Below are 20,915 nucleotides of genomic sequence, written 5' to 3'. Positions count from 1 at the left end.
TGGCATACATTGTGTTTTTATTAGCCCTGAAAATCATTTAGATGTGTTTTACTGCATGCAACTGATAAAGTTATTTTATTGGGATAATCCTGATGTTCTGTGTAAGATATTTACAAAGCAGTTTTATTAGGTCATGTTAGCTTTTGAGTCGAAACATTTTATAGGTGACCATTTTCTAGGCCAAAATACATATAAATATGAAGATCAGATTGTATCTCATTAAAGCAAAACCAACTCAAAACAGTCCTGCCTTTTTTTTAAGGTCGTTCTGACGCCATTTAGGCAGCCGCTGGAAACTGTCACGGGTGCATCCGAGGAGATTCTCAAATTCTGCATCCGTCAAATATTCCTGAAATAAAGATAATAACCTTAAACATATATTTCAAGCTCTGTTTTTTTTTAAGACCAACTCAATAGTATGGAAGGAAGCTTGTTTCTTCCAGAGGATAAAAAAAAAGAAAACAATTGCAACTTTTATATTTATTCTCACAATTCTGATTTTAATATAAACTCACAATTGAGAGAAAAATAGCCAGATATGTGAGATGAAAAGTAAAAAAAAAAAAAAGAATTCTCAGATTTCGGAGGAAACCCTATATATTAGCTACTTTTTGAGTCACTGATCTTTTTTATAGTTTATCTCATCACAGAAAGGTCTCGGTACCCACCTCTTGTTTTTCGGGGTTCACTCCTTGAGGCTGCTGATGTTGAGGAGCTTTACCAAGCTGCTCGGAATGAAGCATCCCAGAAGGCTTTGCTCTGCTGGGAGACTGGTCTACATGTGCAGTGAAGATGGAGGAGGACATCCTCTGATTATGAGATTTTATATTTCCTGGCCCTCCAGGAGCGCTGTAGCTCCCACCACCTCCTTCTGTCTTCTTATTCAGACTTGTGTTGTTGAGATTCTACAGGAAATGAGGTTGATATCGTGTTTAGATTTGCACACAGGTGTGTAGATCATATCGACATCTACTGTAAATGTAATTAGATAATCAATTTGATGAAATTAGATAATCAATGTAAATGAATCAGGACAAGCATTTAATCAGTATGGTTAAAGCTTTTTACCACAGTGATTTGCGAAATATCACCCAGCTTGCTTTTCATCTCCTCATATGAAAGGCCTCCCTAGAATATAGAGTGAAACTGAAAAAGTGTCTCTCATGTAACATTAATTCCTTATGTGGTGTGACGGTGGACATAAAAAGTATTTAAAGTCAGGATGAAGTGACTCTGGTAACCGGGTTTACTTTCATGATATAAAATATTTGAATATTCAATGAGAAAAAAGTAGGAGGGACCTGATTCTTTGCATCAGGGAAAAATGGGTGTGGTCTGAATGTGAAATCGGTTTACATGTGTTCAACCAATTATTATGGAAGCTTGTTTCCACCAGAGCAGAATTCTGATTCAGATCTCACATTTCTGACTTTGTATTTTGCAGTTCCAATTTCAAATCTCAGAACTGCAACACAAAAATCAAAATTATGAAATATAAATGCATAATTGCAAGAAAAAGAAAAAAAATGTAAGCGAAATCTTGTAATGACCTTTTTTTTACCCCATGGAAAAAACTAGCTTCCATAAATTTTTCAATATTTAAGAGAAAATGTGTTCTATTATTATTCTGTTTTTGAGAGAGAAAAAAACTGGAAGAATAAATTTAAACTTAGTTAATAATTTAGTTAATAATAGTAATAATAAATAAATACATCAAAATATAAATAATAAAATATTTAAACTTTTATAAATAAATAATAATAATTTAAACATAAATAAAAATATTTTTGGGGAAAACACAATGAAGAATCATGCAAAATGAGATCAGGAAAATGCATTAAGAAAGCAAAAATTGTAAATTAGAATGAGAATCAACAAATGATTATGTGGCCAGAACTTCTCAAGATCCCGTTAAGTTTGTTAGTGAATCTGTTGTGCATTACTGCCTCCTGCTGGACTCACGCTCCACTTATGAGCATCCCAAGCATTAAACCAGCCAGTGAAGGTGGGGGGCTCATAGCCTTGTTTAACACTGGTGATGGGTGTCCCAGGGTCCCGTCCCGCTGGGTGGGTTTTAAGATAGTCCGCTGCACTGTTATACGACTCCTGTGTCTCGTACTGGTTGGCTGAGTTGCCAATCCAAAGGAAAATCTAAGGGATGAGGAAGAAGAGGGGTTTAGGAGACTGATATATAAGAGCTTTTTAATGCCACAAACCCCCAATTTTGATGACCCTCTTGCAAAGGACCACGCCCACACTCTTTTTCTTTCTCTTTGTAATTGCTTTAGCCACCATATTGAAAACGCCTGGGTTTGAGTAATTTAATACACAAAACAACTAGCAGAGTTATTGTTCGACACTATTTCTCTCTGCATGTTTTGCATAAGCCAGAGTGACACCGGCATTTCACCGCAGCCTCATGCAAAAGAAGCAAACGGCAGGACCCCACACTGCCCACCTCCTCCCAGGTGTCTAGAAGCATGACATCATCCTCGTCCAGGTCATCCTGAGTGAAGTCAGCCACTTCTGTCATAAGGAATCGGCCCGTCTGATTGGAGCATTCAAACAGACGAGGCTCGTGGAGTGCCACTTCTGTCTCCAGCCTGGTGACGATACAGAGGAAGTCAGTGGAAATGACTGACTGTACTCTAGATTTGAAGTATGAGCTCATCTTTATCTGCTTTTATGGTTGTACCTCTTGTCACTGGCGTATGGAGCTTTCCCTCCCAAAACCACCCAGAAGGCAGCTGGTTCCTGCCCTTCCATCACAATCTGCTTGTCCTGCTCAGAAAGCAAATCAGCTACGGCTTTTCCCATCTCCCTCTCGTCTCCACTGCAGCCCTGTGAGAAACCCAAACACACACACATAGAAAGAGAGAGATGTAAAATATAACAAAGTCTATTTTTATGATTAATTTCTGGTCAAAAGTTTGGAATAATTAGTCTCTTATGCTCACTTGCTCAGTGATTTGGTGCTTAAGAAACATTTATTATTATCAGTGTTGAAAACAGCTTTTCAATATGATGCATTACCATGTTTACCATAAGAAAAAGAAAGGGAAAAAAAATAATATTTTATACGGTAAAAAAGATGCATTAAATTGATCAGAAATTACAGCAAAGATGTGTATAATACAAAGTAAAGATTTCTATATCAAATAAATACTGTTCACTCATGAAAAATACATTTAAAACGTTTTGGCAAAGTAGCAAAAACCGTTTTTAACAATTGAGCATCAAAAATAATTAATAATTTAGCACCAAATAGCATATTAGAACGATCTCTGAAGGATCATGTCACACTGAAGACTGAAGTAATGAGTGCTGAAAATTTTGCTTTATAAACAACTGAGATTCTTTTAAACTGTAAATAATATCATTATAAATATTAACAAACAACTGCAGCCTTTATGACTATAAGACATAAAAAAAAGTAAATTACTCCAAACTTTTGACTAGTAGTGAATATTTATTATAACACATTTTAGCTAAACTATAATTGTTATGTTTTGCTTGTTTTAATGTTATACCTTTAAGTTTTAGTCAACTGATAATGTATGTATGCATTTATTTCAATAATTTGATGATTCCTACATTTTATTATTCTATTGAATTAATGAGCGTATATTTATATATACTTATACTTGCCTTGCCATACCACAGGAAGACATTCTGCTGAGTTTTGAGCAGAAAGACGTCATTGGTGTTGAGAGAGGCGGCTCGGGAGGGCACCTCTGTTGCTTTGGTGTTCATCTCATGTGTCCCTCTGACCTGGAAGAGTCTGGCACCAGGGTCAGGGTTCACAACCCCCGGTCTGCCGGTCCCACCCTAAGAAACAATCGACATTTAGTATTTAGTATTTATCGATACATACTTAAAAAAAGAAAAAGTAAACCCATATAATACTACAAAAGTTGCAAGACATCATATTGATATATTCTATTACAGTGTACAGTAAGTACGTAAATAAATAAGGTGGTTAATAATTCAGATCATAAAAAAAAATATTTACAATTTAGAGTGATATGTTCCATAAGAATGAAGGCACAATCACCTCAAAAATGATGAGTCTGCCCTTAAAGATGGCCAGGAAATGTCTGGGCTCTTTTCCCATGACCACTCTGACCTGCGTTGGGGCTCCATTGTATTTGTTATCCAAATTCACCGCTTGATAAGCACATGCCGTCACCTCATCCTGTGTAGCATGGCGACCCTGGAGAACACATGCTTCATGTCATAAGATCTTCAATGTGTACATCCAGATTGTAATGTTGTGTATTTATAGCTTTTCTGCAATACATGTGAATATCTGTATATTCAATTTGCATTGTTTATTTTGTACTGTAGCTATGTAATACATTTTATATACAGTGGCTCCACTTATGTCACACTTAAATGAATGCCATTATATAACAAAATATTAAAGTGACATTTATTTTAAAGGGGTCATATGATGCGCTTTTAATTTTTCTCTTTGGAGTGTTACAAGTTCTTGGTGCATAATGAAGATCTGTAAAGTTGCAAAGACTAAAGTCTAAAATCCAAAGAGATATTCTTTATAAAATTTTAGACTTGTCCATAAAACAGCTTGTTTAAACACGCCCCCACATGTCTACGTCACTATGTAGGAAGATTTGCTAAACGCCGCCCAAATGTTTACGCAAAGTATTAATCAATTTCACTTTTGATGTGAAAGGGCCTTTATAGTTGCCAAAAATATATATTTTTTATTTTTATTAAAAAACAAATAAGCAAGCCTAGCCCATTACACAAGGTTACACAAACGTAACATAATGCATTTCTTTCCATAAAAAAGTAACTAAGTTACATGATTAGTTACTTTTTATGGAGTTATGTAATATTGTAATGCATCAAATGCATTTAAAAATAACTTTCTCCAACATTTAGCACAAAAACTTTTATAGTAAACTGTTTTCTCAAAAAAAAGTGGAGAACAACCAAACTTCAAAGTCACTGCAAAATAACACTCAGAAGGGAAGGTAGCTTTCAGAAAATATATAGCATTATTTGTTTATGACAACTGACAATTTTTTTTCCCCAGAATTTGTTATCTAGTAGAATTAAACTAATTTGTTTGAATTTATGGTCCTAAAGTACTTATGTTGGGCCACTGGATCTGTAACTATGTTGTCTCCACATATTAAAACATGACTTAACTTAATTTCAGTGTATATTGTGTTGGAAATGGAGTATGCATGTTATGCTCCTCACCTGCCACATGTAGAGGATGTACTGTGGTTTGTTGGCTCTGTTGTAGGTGTACAACACTAGATAACAGTCTCCTCCATAGAACTGTCCATATGTGCTTGGGTTTACCTCCTTCAGTTCAAGGTTCTCAATGCGCCAAACCTGAACACAAAAGAGAGCAGCATTTGTCTGTTGTGGTGTGGTAACAATACCAAACTTCTGAGTTCAGGTATTATATCATTTTATTAGACCTGAACATGTCCAGAGGCATCATCCACCATCCGCTCCTGAGCAGCCAGCTTTGGTTGAGCGTGAAGCTCCATGACGTCAAACTTCACCTGATCCACTTTAGCTGCAATAACAGGTGTGTTTACAATCAGTCTGACAAAATAAAAGATTGATGCATATACTAACACGACAGTGTTGAAACATCTACACCCTCACATGAGAAATAATGCGGAATGATGAATCACCTATCTTTCCTACTGAATGCGTCATTCCCAGTCCTTGAGTTTGACCTTTTTCTTTCCAGGACCTAAAGAGATGTTTAAACATGGCAGATTCTCCTCCTTCACTCATAACCTCAACTTTTGTGTTGGATGGATAGTTCTTCGCTTTTATAAAGCTCTGAGAAATGAATATTTGTGTGCACCAGTTATGACACAATAGAGTAGTGACATTAAATAAATATAGTACTAGTCAAACACAGATGCTTACAACCGCACGACTCAGTGCTGAGCGTCTCTCTTCATCTGATGCTGCTTTTCCTTTCCAGACCATTACTGAGCTGCCACCTTGATCTAAAATATAGCAATCCTGCAAACAAAACATACATCTTAGAGTAATCCACAGATAGCTGTGCATCATATAATGATACTGTGGGTGTTTTGGTAGACATCATGTCTCTCACAGTGGAACTCAGCAAATCCTGGGTCAGTGGACTGGAAGCCACTTCCTGTACCAACAGCTGACCACTGGCATCAGATACACTGAGAATAACAGAATGCTTAGATGTTAATTCTGAATTATCAGCATTCTAAACATCAAATAATCATGATATATTGAGAGAGATAGCTAGATAGCACAGACAAACAGACAGACATAACAATAAAAAGATAAAATAATAGATAGTATGATAGAGAGACAGACATATATTTATAATAAAACAATAGATAGAAAGATAAATAGAACTTCTAGACAGAACTACAGACAAAATAATACAACAATGGAACGACATAGAATGGTAGACAGAGTGATAAAACGATAGATAAAATGGAAACAGAATGATAGATAGAATGATAGACAGCCAGGAAAAAGATAAAAAGAAAGACAATAGAAAGAGAGACAGGCACGATGCTAAAATGATAGCACAATAAAACAATAGAGCGATAAAAAAGGCGACGAACAGAAAGACAGACAGATAAACAGTCAGACAAATAAACAGTCAGTAAGACAGAAAGAGAGATATACAGACCGTCAGACAGACAGATAAAAAGTCAGACAGACAGACAGACAGACAGACAGACAGAGAGAGAGTCAGACAGACAGAGAGTCAGACAAATAAACAGTCAGAAAGACAGAAAGAGAGATATACAGACCGTCAGACAGACAGATAAAAAGTCAGACAGACAGACAGACAGACAGACAGACAGACAGACAGACAGATAGATAGATAGATAGATAGATAGATAGATAGATAGATAGATAGATAGATAGATAGATAGATAGATAGATAGATAGATAGATAGATTGACAATGCCATCCTGAATAAGACTTTATAATGCAAACAGATTAAAGTGTTCATACTGGTACAGTTTGACGTTGGAGGTCTGGTTTTGGTCTGGTTTATCATCAGGGATTGGCTCTTTCAGGTGTCCAGTCCTCTGACCTAAAACAGATGTCATGATCTTAATCAGCTCAGGAGAGGCTTCTTCCTGCCCACCATCAATCACACCAATCTGAGCCCGGCCTCCACGCTCCCGGTCCCTGATGTCCTGAGCCAGCAGAATGGCCTACGAAAGACAGGAGAGGACAGGAGAACAATGGAGATCCATACAACATTTTATTTTATATCCAGCACAGTATCATCCCCCATTTTTTCAATTACCTTTAATTTTTCTTGTCTGTTGCTTTGAGGACCATTCCATTGTACAATTGTTTTTCCCATGTCCAGCAGGAATATGTCCCCTAGATTAAAACTGCTCCAGGAAACCTCCACCTGCAGACAAACACACTTGAGTGAAATTATGTACACTAGTTGCCTTTATCACTGTCACACATCTCCGTTAACATATTTAGGGTCGGTAATTGTATGCTCCTGTAAGATTACAAAGCAAGTATCAACTATTTAATATTCATGGAGTGAGCCTTCACTATTGTAGTTTTGTGATTCGACGTGTCCGCTACAGCAGTTCACCTCTCTTGCAGTCACTTGTTTGGTTCCTTTGACATGAAGCAGGCGCTGAATGTTATACACATTGGTCTCCACATGTGTGAATCCTGATCCCACACCTCCTTTTTTATATCTACAGGGAACAGGAAAGTATAGACATAATCATACTGTCATGGAATTGGTAGGAGCAACCCAAAATGTTGTTATTTCACTCACATGAGGCCATTCTTGAAGTAGCTTTTGAATTTGACTGATTCACATCCCTGGACCTCCCGGTATTGAACCGGACTGCCGCCGAGACACTTATCCAGCTGCGTCACATAGACGGCTGCCGCCCCCTGCTCGTCCTGAGAGGACGTGTTGCCTATCCAGTAGTGGATGTCAGCGGATTGTGTGGCGCTGTTGCTCACCTGAAGACAGATATGTGCTCATACATGTGCTTAAGAACATATATCATTAGTAATAATAAATTAATAATTTAAATATTATAGAATATTAAGAAAGAAAAAAGTTAATTAATCTGAAAGTATTCATGTTAATTAAAATCTATTTATTTTATTTACAATTACGTATTTATTTACATTAATATCTTATAATAATAAAAAAATAAAAATCTTTGAATAATATATTTTTAATTAGTGTTGTCAAACGATTTATCGCATCCAAAATAAAAGATTTTGTTTACATAATATATGTGTGTACTGTGTATATTTATTATGTATATATAACTACAAACACATGCATGTGTCTAATTAAGAAAAATCTGTAATGTAATGTTTATATATTATATATTATTTATATAAATAATATTCATATTATTTATATAAATAATATATAATATATAAACATTACATTACATGTAAATACATTACATGTAAATTACATGTAAATACATGTAAATATTTTCAAAATATATACTCTATGTGTGTGTCTTTATATATATACATAATAAATATACACAGTACACACAAATATATTGCATAAACAAAAACCTTTATTTTGGATGCAATGAATCGTTTGACAGCACTATTTTTAATAAATCAGAAAAAAAATCACCACTGATTATGACTGGAAAAGAGCAGCATTAAAACATCCATAATGTTAACTTCCTCTGTGTTCCAAAGGACATAAATTCTAGTCATTTATTGTCAACTGGAGCACTACAAATACTGGAGCAACTCTTTCTAAAAGCACTATTTAAAATGACCTACAGTGTGTCATGTGAATAAGATTGAATACCAGCTCACTTACATTAAGAATAATGTAGCAGTCACCTTCAAAAAAATTTCCATGTGCTTGCTCTGGGACAGGGACCATTTTCATTTTCTGAAGAAACATAAAACAAAATAATACATTAATACAATGTTTGTTTGTGTGTGTGTTTGTGTGTGTCTATATATATATATATATATAAATATGCTTAATTGGAGAAAACAACAGTGATTTCTTACATTGATGGTCCAGATCTGCAGGCCAGGTTTTGGTTGGATGTTTTTTAACTCATCCTGAGTTTCCATCATTCTCCTGTATTCTGAGAAGAAATCTCAATGCTAAATCTCTCTGAATTACAAACCATAAACACAGCATAATGCATCACAACTGACAATAAAACGTCAGGTACGCCGAAGCACATTTTGACACTGTGAATCTAAATTTTAACTGAATTCTACATTTCTAAATTCAAACTTTTTTTTTTTTAAAGGTGCTTCACTCCTAACACTGAGGCACTCATTTAAAACGTCACTATTCACATTACAAATTATGTGAAATATTTCGCAACTGTGGAGTCATACTTTGGCCAAAATGTCTCTGAGATGTTTCATCATCCGTGTCCAGCAAACGGCTTTGCTTCAGAATATATTTAAAAGGCAGATTCAGACAAGCTGTGAATCTTATTAGAAGCATAGTGCAAACAAACAACAACTACACATCAGCAACCGTTCTCCTCTCATAAAACGCAAGGCTTACAGTGAAAAGAAATGCTGACCTTTCATAATCACAGCACAACTGTTGCTTAGAAACTGGGGCGCGAGAATATTCACTGAAATATAGTGTTGAGGGTGGAGCATGAGCAATTTAGCAGGATGTAGAAGACAGCATCCAGAATAATCCAATCCAGTCGTAAAAAATCTACTAATATACTAATTCACTCCAAACAAACAGAAATATAGAATCAGAAAATGGTATATAGTGAGAAAATAGACAAACTGCTGGTCATACTGTATATGATCCAGTCTTAATAGCATTTCATCTTTTGCATGATCGTGTTACATTAATAACATTCATGATTGCTCTACTAACAAACAGCTCATTACTAATGAAAAAGCACTATCTACTGTACAAGCACTTCATATTTAATAGTTTTGTGTGCTTTCTCTCCTGAATGACTGGCTTATACTGTTTATTGACAAAGCTTTTTAAACAATAGTCAGCACAGGCTTTCCCATTAATCCTAATCGATGACATGGATTAGTCTCGTATTTCCCAGCGTGAGTAAAAAAATGCAGGATCTTTTGATTCGATATGACAAATTCATACATTTCTGTTGCAAATAATATCTAATCTGGAATATAACCAAGTAAAAATTCCATCAACGAGTCATTAAGAGGGTTTCCTTGCATTGCAAAGAGGTTAGTTATTCATTAAGATAATGTAACCTGTTTTTGTTGTTGTTATGAGTCCATTTTAAAAAAGTAAAACTTTGGCACATACTGTATCATAACAAGGACTGTATATGTACGTGATCAAAATGATAGTTTAAGTAAGGTTTTTCTTACCTGTAGGCCTTGCACAGAGGTATTGTTCAGCGCAGTAATGTATTAATGAGTTATAACCAGTCTCTCTGAGTGTTATCCTCTCTCTCTGTACACTGTTAATGTGTTCTGATCAGGGAAGGGCTTGTATATGTCCAGCCCTACAGGTGAGAACACACCTTAATACACAAACTAAACTTTAGATGGACAAGAACAGGAGTTCATTTTGGCCTCTTATGCACATATCCCCACATAAATAAACCAACACAAAAACCAATAACTGGAGGCTAAAACTAAGCATGTTTGTCTGTTGTGTAATTCCAAAATGATCATAAGAAATTAAATCAATACATTTAAGAATTTAGAATCTAGACTTTTATTTATTGTTTCAGAAGAAGTGCCAAACAAAAGGAAATAATACTTTTATTTATAAAGCATGCATTGATTAAAAGTGGCAGTAAAGACATTTCTGATGTTAAAAGTTAATATTTATACCGTTTTTTAACTTTTTTTTATTCATCAAAGAATCCTGAAAAAAAAAGATTTTCAACACTGATAATAACAATAATAATAATAATCAAATGTTTCTTAAACACCATATTAGCACATCAGAATGATTTCTGAAGAGACACATAACTGAAGAAGGCTAATGACTGCTGAAATTCTGAAATTTTGCCATCGCAGAAAAACATTGCACTTTAAAATATATGAAAACAGAAAACAGTTATTTTAAATTGTAATAATATTTCACAATATTACTGTTTTGCTTCATTTTGATCAAACAAATGAGCCTTGAAAAGAATAAAAGATATCTGTAAAAAAAAAAAAAAAAAAAAATGATGCATATACATTTTTCCAACCTCCAGTTGTTTGAAACTGGTTGAGTTTAGAAAAGGAGGACTTGTAATAATTCAGCTAAAACTGTTATATCACAATAGCTACTCTTCCTCATGTTGCTATAAACTTGAATGAATTTCCTAATCGGAGCTTTACTTTTTATTTCACTTACGATTCGGCTTCAGCAGTTAAAGCAGCTGTATGTCTGTTTTTTACCTTCAAATAACACTTCTAAAATCACTCTGAAGGATATCTACGCATATGGCTTCTTCTTCTTTCAAACACTTCCCCATATGTCTCTTCTGGAAATGTGTAAATTTATTGAACAGGTACGAAATTCCGCGAAAAGGGCTATTTGCTTTACAGCAGCTATTGGGACAGTGACAAAATAAATGCTTTTTGCATGCTTATTGAAGCTTGAACACATTAACATGAAAAAAGCGACCATTACTGATATTTTCTAATTTTGTGTTTCACAGAAATAAGAATAGCATATACTGTATGTTTGGAACAAGTAAAGACTAACTGATAGTTCATAAACTTCTCCATGAATTATGAATCTCCTTTATTATCACATATTCTCTCAGTTATATAAAACAAGCTGGTCTGAAGCTGAAGTCTCTCTCCTGCTCTGGATTCTCTTCACATCAGCTCTGCGTCTCAGCTCTTTCACGCTCAGATCACAAGGAGCGCTTCAGACGGGAACGCCTCGCAGACACTCAGGAGAGCCAGAGAGAGGAGACAGTGATTAATCTCTTCCACTCCAGCAGATGGGGAGAAAGAGCGAACGAATCCCCTGCGAGAGGCTCTTGGACAGATATCAGAGGCTTCCTATGGCAGACGGCCCATCAGCCACCAACAAATAAAGATAAGTGGCAAAATGGAGCTTCATTAAGTTTAGAGGCTGCACCTTAATTGCAGGCCAGAATGCCATTCTGAGGAAGACGGAGAGAGGCGGGTGAACAAACTCTCCAGGTATTGTGTGTGCAGTAAAGTGTAAAGGCATTTATAACCCGGAACAAAAAGTTCTTTCCGGAGTGATAACAGCAGTTCTACTGATTAACAAGATCTATACTGTATATCCACCTGTATGCCTATCCATCTACAGTTAGTCTTATACATTCATCTGTCTACCACTCTATTATATATGTCTATCCATCTCTTTCTATGTCTAACCTTTATATCCATGCATTTATTCATCTATCTACTATTTATACATCTACTGTATACATCTAACCCTGCACATACCTACAGTATCATACCTACCTACATCTGTCTATCCATTCATCTACTGACCTATATACACACATCTATTACTCTACCTGTCTATCTGTATCTGTCCATCAATCCTTCTATCTATCCATCTACCGACCTACCTGCCTGTCTATATAATACATCTATCTACTTTTCTACAATATCTACCCATCTAAGTCTATTTCTCTATCCATCTATTCGTCTATTTTTCTCTCAGTCTATAGATCCATCTTTAATCTATCATCTGCCATAGGTTAAATATGAATATATCAGCAATCGTGTAACATATGGCTATATGTTTTTTTAATGTAATTGGTACAGATTGTGATGATTCTTTTCCAAATTTCCCACCCTCTAACTACAAAATCAAAATAATTCATTTTTCCCCCTTCATTTCCACCCTTTCAAGAGTCTGTTTAAACGGAACAAGACGATCTCTTTCCTCCTCTCAAAAAAAATGTTCTCTCTTCAATGTCAAGACGTTCAGATTCAAACAATAAAAAGCTCTAATGTGAAGAAACTCAATGAAAAGGCAAAACTAGTTATGTTTGTCCCAATATCATTAGTTAGGTAATCAGTGTTTATTGTCCCATGCAATATGTTGGTGGAACAATAAATAATTAATTTTCCTGCATTTAACACTGTATAATGAGCAACCTTTAGGATTCAAGAGTATTTTCCTTACTAACTGCATAAAACAGTGTATACAGCATTCATAAACATGCACACACACACACACACATTCATGACAATAGCAAAGCAAACAGATATGACTCATTTCAGCCACCCAACATGACAGAGCTCATATTCAGCTGTTCCTTTCATTCACCGTCCCAGAGACACCTTAGGCAAACATTTCTCGGACAGCACCAAAATTAAAAAATTTCATTTTATACTCTCAAACACACAGCGCTGTTTTCATCCCCAAGAAGTAAAACACACAAGGCATAAAGCTCAAGGTCAGGTGATTCGCACAAGTTCCCAAGTACCATATTCGGATATTCTTAAGTTAATCATTGTGATCAGGAATTTCTGACACATTTTTTATTTCTGTAAAATATGCCGAATCAAATTCAGAGAAATGGTTTACATTAGGTTAAATCAGCAAGTCAGAGAAATGGTTTACATTAGGTTACACCAACAATAGAGTCAGTACAGGTCGAGCTATTTTACTTTTTCGCTTTCACAGTATAAAGAGACACACATTTAAATATTTATGAAATACCTTTCTTACCTTTCTCGAACTCTAAGATGAAGAGAATTTAATAATGTATAAATGCACAACTGACCGCCACCACATTTATTTCCATGGCTACGGTGAGAAAATACCCACTTTTCTCCAAGTTTTACCACCAGAAATGACTAGTTGCTGTCACAAGTGGCATTTTGGTTGCTGCTCTGTAAGAGAACCGCTTAAAGTCCATGGCAGATCATGCAGCAAACTAACCGAGCGCTCAGAGTTTGCTCATTAACTACATTTCACACAGCCCACATTTCTGTGCACTCCATTCTCCACACAAAATCTTGTTGAGGAAAACCGAGCATATTTAAATTGACTGCACTGTAAAGATGGTGTACAATCGACTTATTTTAAGTATTCCACTCATGGCTTCCCAGCATCCCTTTGGAACTCAATCAAGTGCAATGCACACAAATAGTCACAAACGTAAGCCATTCTTTATATTGATTGCATCTTTTATTTTAATAATGATGATTATTCATTTCAGATCCTGACGTATTGGATTGTTGATCAACTTTAGTTTTTTTTTTTCACAATATATTGTATTATTAATTCAAATCACAGTTGGTAATAGATGCAAACGTTTCTTTTGAACACAACGCTTATATGCTATACTTTCGAAGGCATACAAGAACCCAAGAAAATAATGACATCATCATCTCCGATAATATCATTCAGTCCAATGGAGGGCCCTCCTGACCGTCACAGAAAAGTCTTCACGAATGTCAAAAGACTCAAACGTTCGCTCTTACAGCAAGTGTTTGTTTAAAGGTTTCGAACTGTAAATATGCAGCGTACAAAAACTCATTTGTGTCCCCATAAAAACAAGTCAGAAGGCACTTGGTACGAGAGAACGAGAAAAAGTAAATCACAGTTGTTGGAACTACAGATAACGCCACTCAAAAGACTGCCTGCATAGCCTGAACAGAAGAAAAAAGAAAAGTTCCGTTTTCACGCCGGTCCAGAAAATAGTACGTCTTGTTCTTTTTCCTGGTAAATATACTTAAGAATAGTAAACTCTTGTGTTTCTCTTTAAATCTGCATCAAAAGTTGAAATGAACTAAGTGTATACTGTATATTTGCTTGCCAAGGAATTCTGTTGGCCGTTGGTCCATTGAGGGAGATGGAGTGGCGTTTGTTGGGTGAGTGGTGTCCTCTAGAGGCCAGGGCCTGAGAAGCTGGAGGGGGTGTTTGTGTTTGCGAGGCAGTGCTGGACCCGTATGCTACCTGGCCTTCAGGCTCTGTAACACACTGTAAACGTCCGTCTCTTTGCTCAGGCCTTCAAACAGTGGCAGTAAATCCAGCAGCTCGGTGTCTGTCATGTCATCAAACCACGACTGCACCGGCACCTGTAGACACACAAACACCATTACAAGACCAAGCTCAAAACGCTTTTCTGATTTAGTTGCTTTAAACAATAAAAATACAATCTGCAGTTCTTTAGATTATAAATGAGATTACCATTTATAAGGCATAAGAAACCCCAAGAAAAAGGAATAGTTCACCAAAAAATAAAAATTCTTATGACTTCATGAAGAACATACAGTAAAGTCATATTTTAAAGATCTGAAATAACATGAGGGTGAATAAATAATGACCGAATTTGCATTTTTCACACAGAAAAGACTTTGTCAGCTAGCAAGACTGAAGAGGGAAATTTCGAAATGTGTTCAATAACATATTTATGTAAAAAAAAAATATATATAAACTCTTTATAGAAGGCCTCTTTAGACCATTGATATCCCCCAATACTTAATAGTTGTCTGTTTAAAAATATGAAAGTACTAAGGATGCACAGTTTGGGGGGGATGGGAGGGAATTCATGGCAATTAAAAAAAAAAAAAAAAAGAATATATCAATATAACTAATAATAATGTTATTATTGTTGTTGGTTTCTTATTGTATTATGTTTATTGTGACTAAAAACACAATAAGAAACATCAGAACTGTAATATTTCACTGTAAAATAAAGTGTTAAATACAATCAAAATATTAATACCAATTTATTAATATTAGATTATCATTATATTTTACAGTACATTTGTTAAATGTGTGACCCACATTCGTAGCATTTGCTGCAAACTGAGCTGTTCCACAACAATAGCTGGGTTTCCATCCAAATGTGAAGCAAATGTTTAACATGGAAATGATCTGTCGTTTTCATCCAATTGTTTACTATATTTATTTGTTTGGCCAGTGCCATTGTGGGTTTTGGTTCTTTTGCTGCTGTAGACTGTAAGGACGTTTGAAATAACTGAAATCAAATGAAATTTCATTCAAAGTGATACAGACGTGTGATGCAGTCAAGAGCAGCCTGGAACTACATTCACCGAACCTTAGATTAGAACATTTGTCAGCCAGTCAAACTTCCCCATAGTGCATAAATGCATATTTTATTTATATTAATATGTATATTTTACCAACAAACATATATATATATATATATATATATATATATATGAGTGTGTGTGTGTTAAATGGCACAACTTTTTTATTTTTTTTTATCTGAAAGTACACTCAAGTATCATTCAATTATAGAACTTTAGTATTAGAATACAAACTTGGTAACCATATTTGAATGCATATTTGTAATTTTAACTAAACTTAGTAACTAAAAAATAATACTGGTAAGATAATAATACTACAAATTATACTAATAAGAACAATATAAAACACACTAAGGATTAACAAGCCGCTGGATTCATGAATATTAATCGGGTTGCATTACAGGGATGATGATAATAGGTGAGCATCAGCCAATGAGGTTGTCTATTGCGCATAAGATACGCCCACTACCAGAGAACCCAGCAGTTCTTAAAAATTCCAATGGAACTCCATTATTTTGGCAGGAAAATATAAGAAAGAATATTGTTTACATGTAGCGCATCAATTATACTCTGTGGCTCCATTAAATCGCAATGTAGAGGGTTGGCAACCAACTTATTTTGCCACAGGCTTTAATCAGCACCTTCAGCTCATTAGTTTGAATACAGAATAACAGCTTCTCTTCTAAGCGGAGGGATGCAAGCGTGTGTAGGAGGTGACAGCACTGAGGTACAATATAACTGCAGCTTTCTTCCTCAGGTCTCTCCGTTAGATTAATATCTATAATTAATGAGAAGTTTTGAAAAATGAGTGTAAAGTGCCAGTGGCTGGGTTCTACCTCATTAGTTCCACTGGAAAAAAATGATTCTGGGATAAAGATATAAATGAATGCACTAGGAGTCAAGATGCAACCTATATTATATAGTAATAGTGTATTCTGAAGCTGTAATGTCGAATCAAATGCAGTTGAGGTCCTCAGTGACACATACAGCGTTTTCTGGATGAAAGATGTAGGAGGCAGGTGAGTTGTCAACTATGATGACTTTGTTGAGCTCTCGGCCCAGTCGGCTGAGGTCTTTGACGTAGTTCCCCCGGTGGAACACACAGGATTCCCTGAAGAGCCGGGCCCTGAACACACCCCAACGGTCCAACAGGTCTGCTACAGGGTCAGCATACTACAAGATCAAGATAGAGATGCAACAATACAACAGTTACACTATGACCAGACAGACTAACTTCTCCTGCCTGCATTTATGCATAGAAGACATCAGACTTTTATCTCTTTCCCGAATAAAAAAAAATAAATTTAAATAAATAAATAGCATACACTATGTATCTGACACAATTCCAGCCAAAAAAAACTGACACGAAGTAATATATAAGTTTTATAAAATAATTTTACTAACTCAATCATAATATTAATAATTAATTAATTAATTCAAAATGTAGAAATTAAGTAAATAAACAATAAATAAATAATAATGTCTCTAACTCAGGCAAAAAGAAAAAAATAGTAACAAATAAATAATAAATTACTTATAAATAATACATTCATTTTTTTCAAACTCAATCCAAAAAACATATGGATTTATATATAGATTTTTGTTTATGGATTCAAATCTGTTTAATTCACCCTAGCTATTGAAAACATGGGATACATTTGCAATAAAATAAGATTCTATTTTGACAATGAATCAGTATTTTTTCTTTTTCTTTTTTCTTTTTTTGCTGCTGAAAATGAACGTTTGGCAGGAAAAGCATTTTATATTACTACCAATGGTGCATAACACATCATCTCATGAGCAAGATAAATGATTATCAATGCATGAACCAAACTCACTGCAAACTTTCTGACTCAGTTTCCCACACATTATTTTTTTTTTTTATTATAAAGGTATATATAAATATTACAGAGATCAGCAAAATCGCTCTAAACAACATTAAAGTTCCTCGGCGAGTATCTCACAGGAGATGGATGCTGTGAGCTCCACTGACTTCACTCCATCACTTATTTGCATAACATTCAACTTTTCTCAACTTTGTTGAACCACTGGGCTCATGAACATTACAATGCTAACATCGTCAGCTTTTACTGAAAATGACTTCCTTTGCTAAGTCGAGCCTGTAAAATATTGACTAATTGACCAAATATTGAAAAAGACTGACTATAATTGCAAGCTTTTAGTGCTAAAGATGGTTTACATGCAGTCTAAAGAATACTCAGGAAATCTTACCTTAGCCAGGCTGGCTGTAAAAAGAACACATTCAAACAGTTCGCCCATTTTCTGCAGAAACTCATCCACGTGAGGCCTCTTCAGTACGTAGACCTTCAAACAAACAGCTATTACTGATGGAATTCTGCAGACTTTGAATCTTCAACAAACCTTTTTGTGGAGTTTCAGTCTTCAACTTGTAGTTCAGTTGCTGCAACCCAGTGCAAGTAACCAAGAACAGGCCGACCCTGATCCACAAAGCCTATCCTGGATTACTTGAACCAGGTACCAGCCACCTCGCAGATGTTTTCCAGCAACAAATGAGCCCATATTGACTCACACACAGATTTACAATCAACAGACTTCAGACTCCCCTCAAGTGTGTTTACTCTTTCGGCTGTGTTCAGACTGGTGACATTTGTTTACTTCAAGTTAGTTACCTCGAGCGTGTGCTGTTGACTACATCGTACACAGTGACTCGAGGAGAATGATAAAAAGGAAATGAGTTCAGATTCAGACTGTGATTTAGCATGAACCCTTTGGGGCCACTCACATATTACTGCTTCTTAAGAGATGAAAAGACAAAACCTCAGAGGACACATGTTGGAAAAATATCTTAATACAGCAGAGAATGCACAGAACAGTGAGATGTATTTGATGGAGCAATTCTTAATTATTTTTTTACAGGAATATTTCAGGTTTAGTAGAAGTTGAGCTTTATGTGGCATGATGTTGATTAACATAAAACTGAATTTCAAATTTTCACTCTATTTATTTAAAGAAGCAAAAATTGAAAACTTATAATGCAGCTGAACAAGGTCAATGCATAACTGTTAAGAAAATATAAATAAACTTTAAAATGATCACAGTTTTAACTGTACAAATCCTAGTTAATTGGTTTATGGTAAATGGTTTATAGTAAAAAACTGTTAAATGTACAATTTTGGGAAGTGAAAAACAACTTATCAATTATGAATATTAGATTTTTTTTTGTCACAATTTATATGATTTTATTTGTATGTCACATGTTAAAATGATGCTGTTTTGTACAACATCATGCACCTATTAGTATTTACCTAAGCTTTTGAACAAGCTAAAGCAGTTTAGTCTTTACCATCTGTATTTTTAAGCTGGTTGTCATTATATTATAACATGTAAAAACATCTTAATTTGACATAGTAACATAGTTACAGTTAATAAAGTATACTTTTTTTATTGTACATTAAATTTTAATCTGTAAAACCTAAAAAGTTTCTATTGTATTTTTACAGTAAATATCTGGCAACCGCAGCTGCAGTTTTTTTTTTATTTTTATTTTTTTACATTTTTACAATATAGTATCTACAAGATGATGTAACCAAAAGTGTTAACATGATTTTAATGTAAAAATCACTTAAATAACATTTTCTGTGTCAAGTTCCAATTTCACAAATTTATCTACTGCAGTAATTCAACAAGTATGTTTAACAGTGCCCCAAAACAGCTGTTAAAAATGATGGATTGTGCAGCCTTACGCCTCAAATATTGCACGTTTTAGCATTTTATAAGTAAACTAAAATTTATTATTTTAATGGTTAATTATTACTTTAATAAAAATAATTGTAAATCTTCGAAAAATAGGCCCCATCCACTTCCATTGTAACTGCCTCAGTGTGTAATTTTTTTTTTTTTAAAGGAAACAAAGGACAAGTCAACATATATATTAGTTTTTATTATCCCACAAATGCTGTTAATAGAGCTTAACTTGTATGGAACCCATAATATTCCTTTCATTTAAATTAATGACATGGCTTGTCAAGGTTAAGGTGACATTGCAAGACAAAAAACACAGTCCAGATTCAAAGGGGGCGAGAGCTTTGTTAATAACCTGTTGCTGACAAAGTGTGACCATTTACCCATGGCTACATTTGAACCCATTTGCACGGTACCTGATGAACTGTCCCGTCAATCTCCACAGGGACAATAAAGTCTGCGTTGCTGATGGGCTGCAGGCACAAAACAGGAAATCACACATTAGGAGCCTGTTTGAAACCCACTGTAAGCATGTTACAGCTGTATGAGCTGTGCTGTTCTCTGAGAGTGCCAGAGGGAGGCATGCACCGCTTCACAGCTACCTGTAGTCAAGACTTTCAATTAGACTTCTTTGAGTGTATATGTGCATGAGTGTGTGCATTTGAGCGTGTGTGTTTCTGACAGCTGACTGCATGGAGCTGGAACTGCAAGCGTCTTTGAAAAGAGACTTGATACGCTTTTTAAGAAAGCGGAGGGAGAGAGAGGAGGAGACGTGCTGTAGAGCACTGGGAGATGATGAAAGAGACCCAGCGGGTGGCTATGAGCTGTCTTATTGCAAACAGAGAAAGAGAAAGGCAGATGAGGATGAGAAGAGGAGAGAAAACTTTTGCTCTCTGCACTTTTCAAGGGCTTGTTGAAAACAAGGAAATTCTTTGGATCTCAGTTCTGATTGGACGGATGAGGAGGAGGCTCATCCAATATCTGACCTGGCTTGCATAACATCACGACTGTGTTGCATAGTTTTATTTACAATGACTGCAGAACATAATATTCTTAATTAGTGTTATTTTGAAATAATTCGTTTTGTATTTTACTAATATAATTTTGTTTAGCATTTGACTTTTTTTTTCTAAACCATAAATTTACAGATCATTTTATGCTTAAAAGGGTATGAAAACTAT

At 35.2% G+C, this 20,915-nt stretch overlaps 2 protein-coding genes across 6 annotated transcripts; both read right to left on the bottom strand.

Annotated features, from left to right (window-relative positions):
* Positions 1–3: 3 nt before the first annotated feature.
* On the bottom strand, positions 4–14,097 carry LOC113077822 (advillin-like). 5 transcript variants are annotated; one of them, XM_026250087.1, is made up of 21 exons: positions 13,679–14,097; positions 10,378–10,514; positions 9,052–9,131; positions 8,852–8,926; positions 7,817–8,010; positions 7,625–7,733; positions 7,316–7,426; positions 7,015–7,220; positions 6,119–6,197; positions 5,926–6,024; positions 5,682–5,835; positions 5,460–5,560; positions 5,233–5,370; positions 4,055–4,213; positions 3,649–3,828; positions 2,696–2,841; positions 2,459–2,603; positions 1,963–2,151; positions 1,069–1,128; positions 669–905; positions 4–349 (listed from the first exon to the last, which is right to left on the bottom strand). In XM_026250087.1, the coding sequence occupies exons 3-21, from the start codon at positions 9,118–9,120 to the stop codon at positions 236–238; spliced, it is 2,565 nt and encodes an 854-aa protein (XP_026105872.1). In that variant the 5' UTR covers positions 9,121–9,131; positions 10,378–10,514; positions 13,679–14,097; the 3' UTR covers positions 4–235. The 5 variants fall into 5 exon arrangements, with proteins under 5 accessions (XP_026105872.1, XP_026105874.1, XP_026105873.1 ...); XM_026250089.1 differs by having other exon boundaries at positions 13,778–14,097; XM_026250088.1 differs by lacking the exon at positions 10,378–10,514.
* A 571-nt stretch (positions 14,098–14,668) lies between these two features.
* LOC113077821 (CTD small phosphatase-like protein) lies at positions 14,669–20,207 on the bottom strand (the record flags this gene model as incomplete). The annotated part of the gene is made up of 4 exons (XM_026250083.1): positions 14,669–15,033; positions 16,999–17,184; positions 18,244–18,336; positions 20,151–20,207. Coding segments are annotated over 4 exons (462 nt in total), but the record flags the coding sequence as incomplete, so codon positions are not given.
* Between the last annotated feature and the right edge of the window lie 708 nt (positions 20,208–20,915).

This window comes from Carassius auratus, unplaced genomic scaffold (genome assembly GCF_003368295.1).
Source record: "Carassius auratus strain Wakin unplaced genomic scaffold, ASM336829v1 scaf_tig00023280, whole genome shotgun sequence".
NCBI lineage: Eukaryota > Metazoa > Chordata > Actinopteri > Cypriniformes > Cyprinidae > Carassius > Carassius auratus.
Note: the sequence above shows the minus strand (reverse complement) of the source record. Positions and strands in the feature narration are given on the sequence as shown.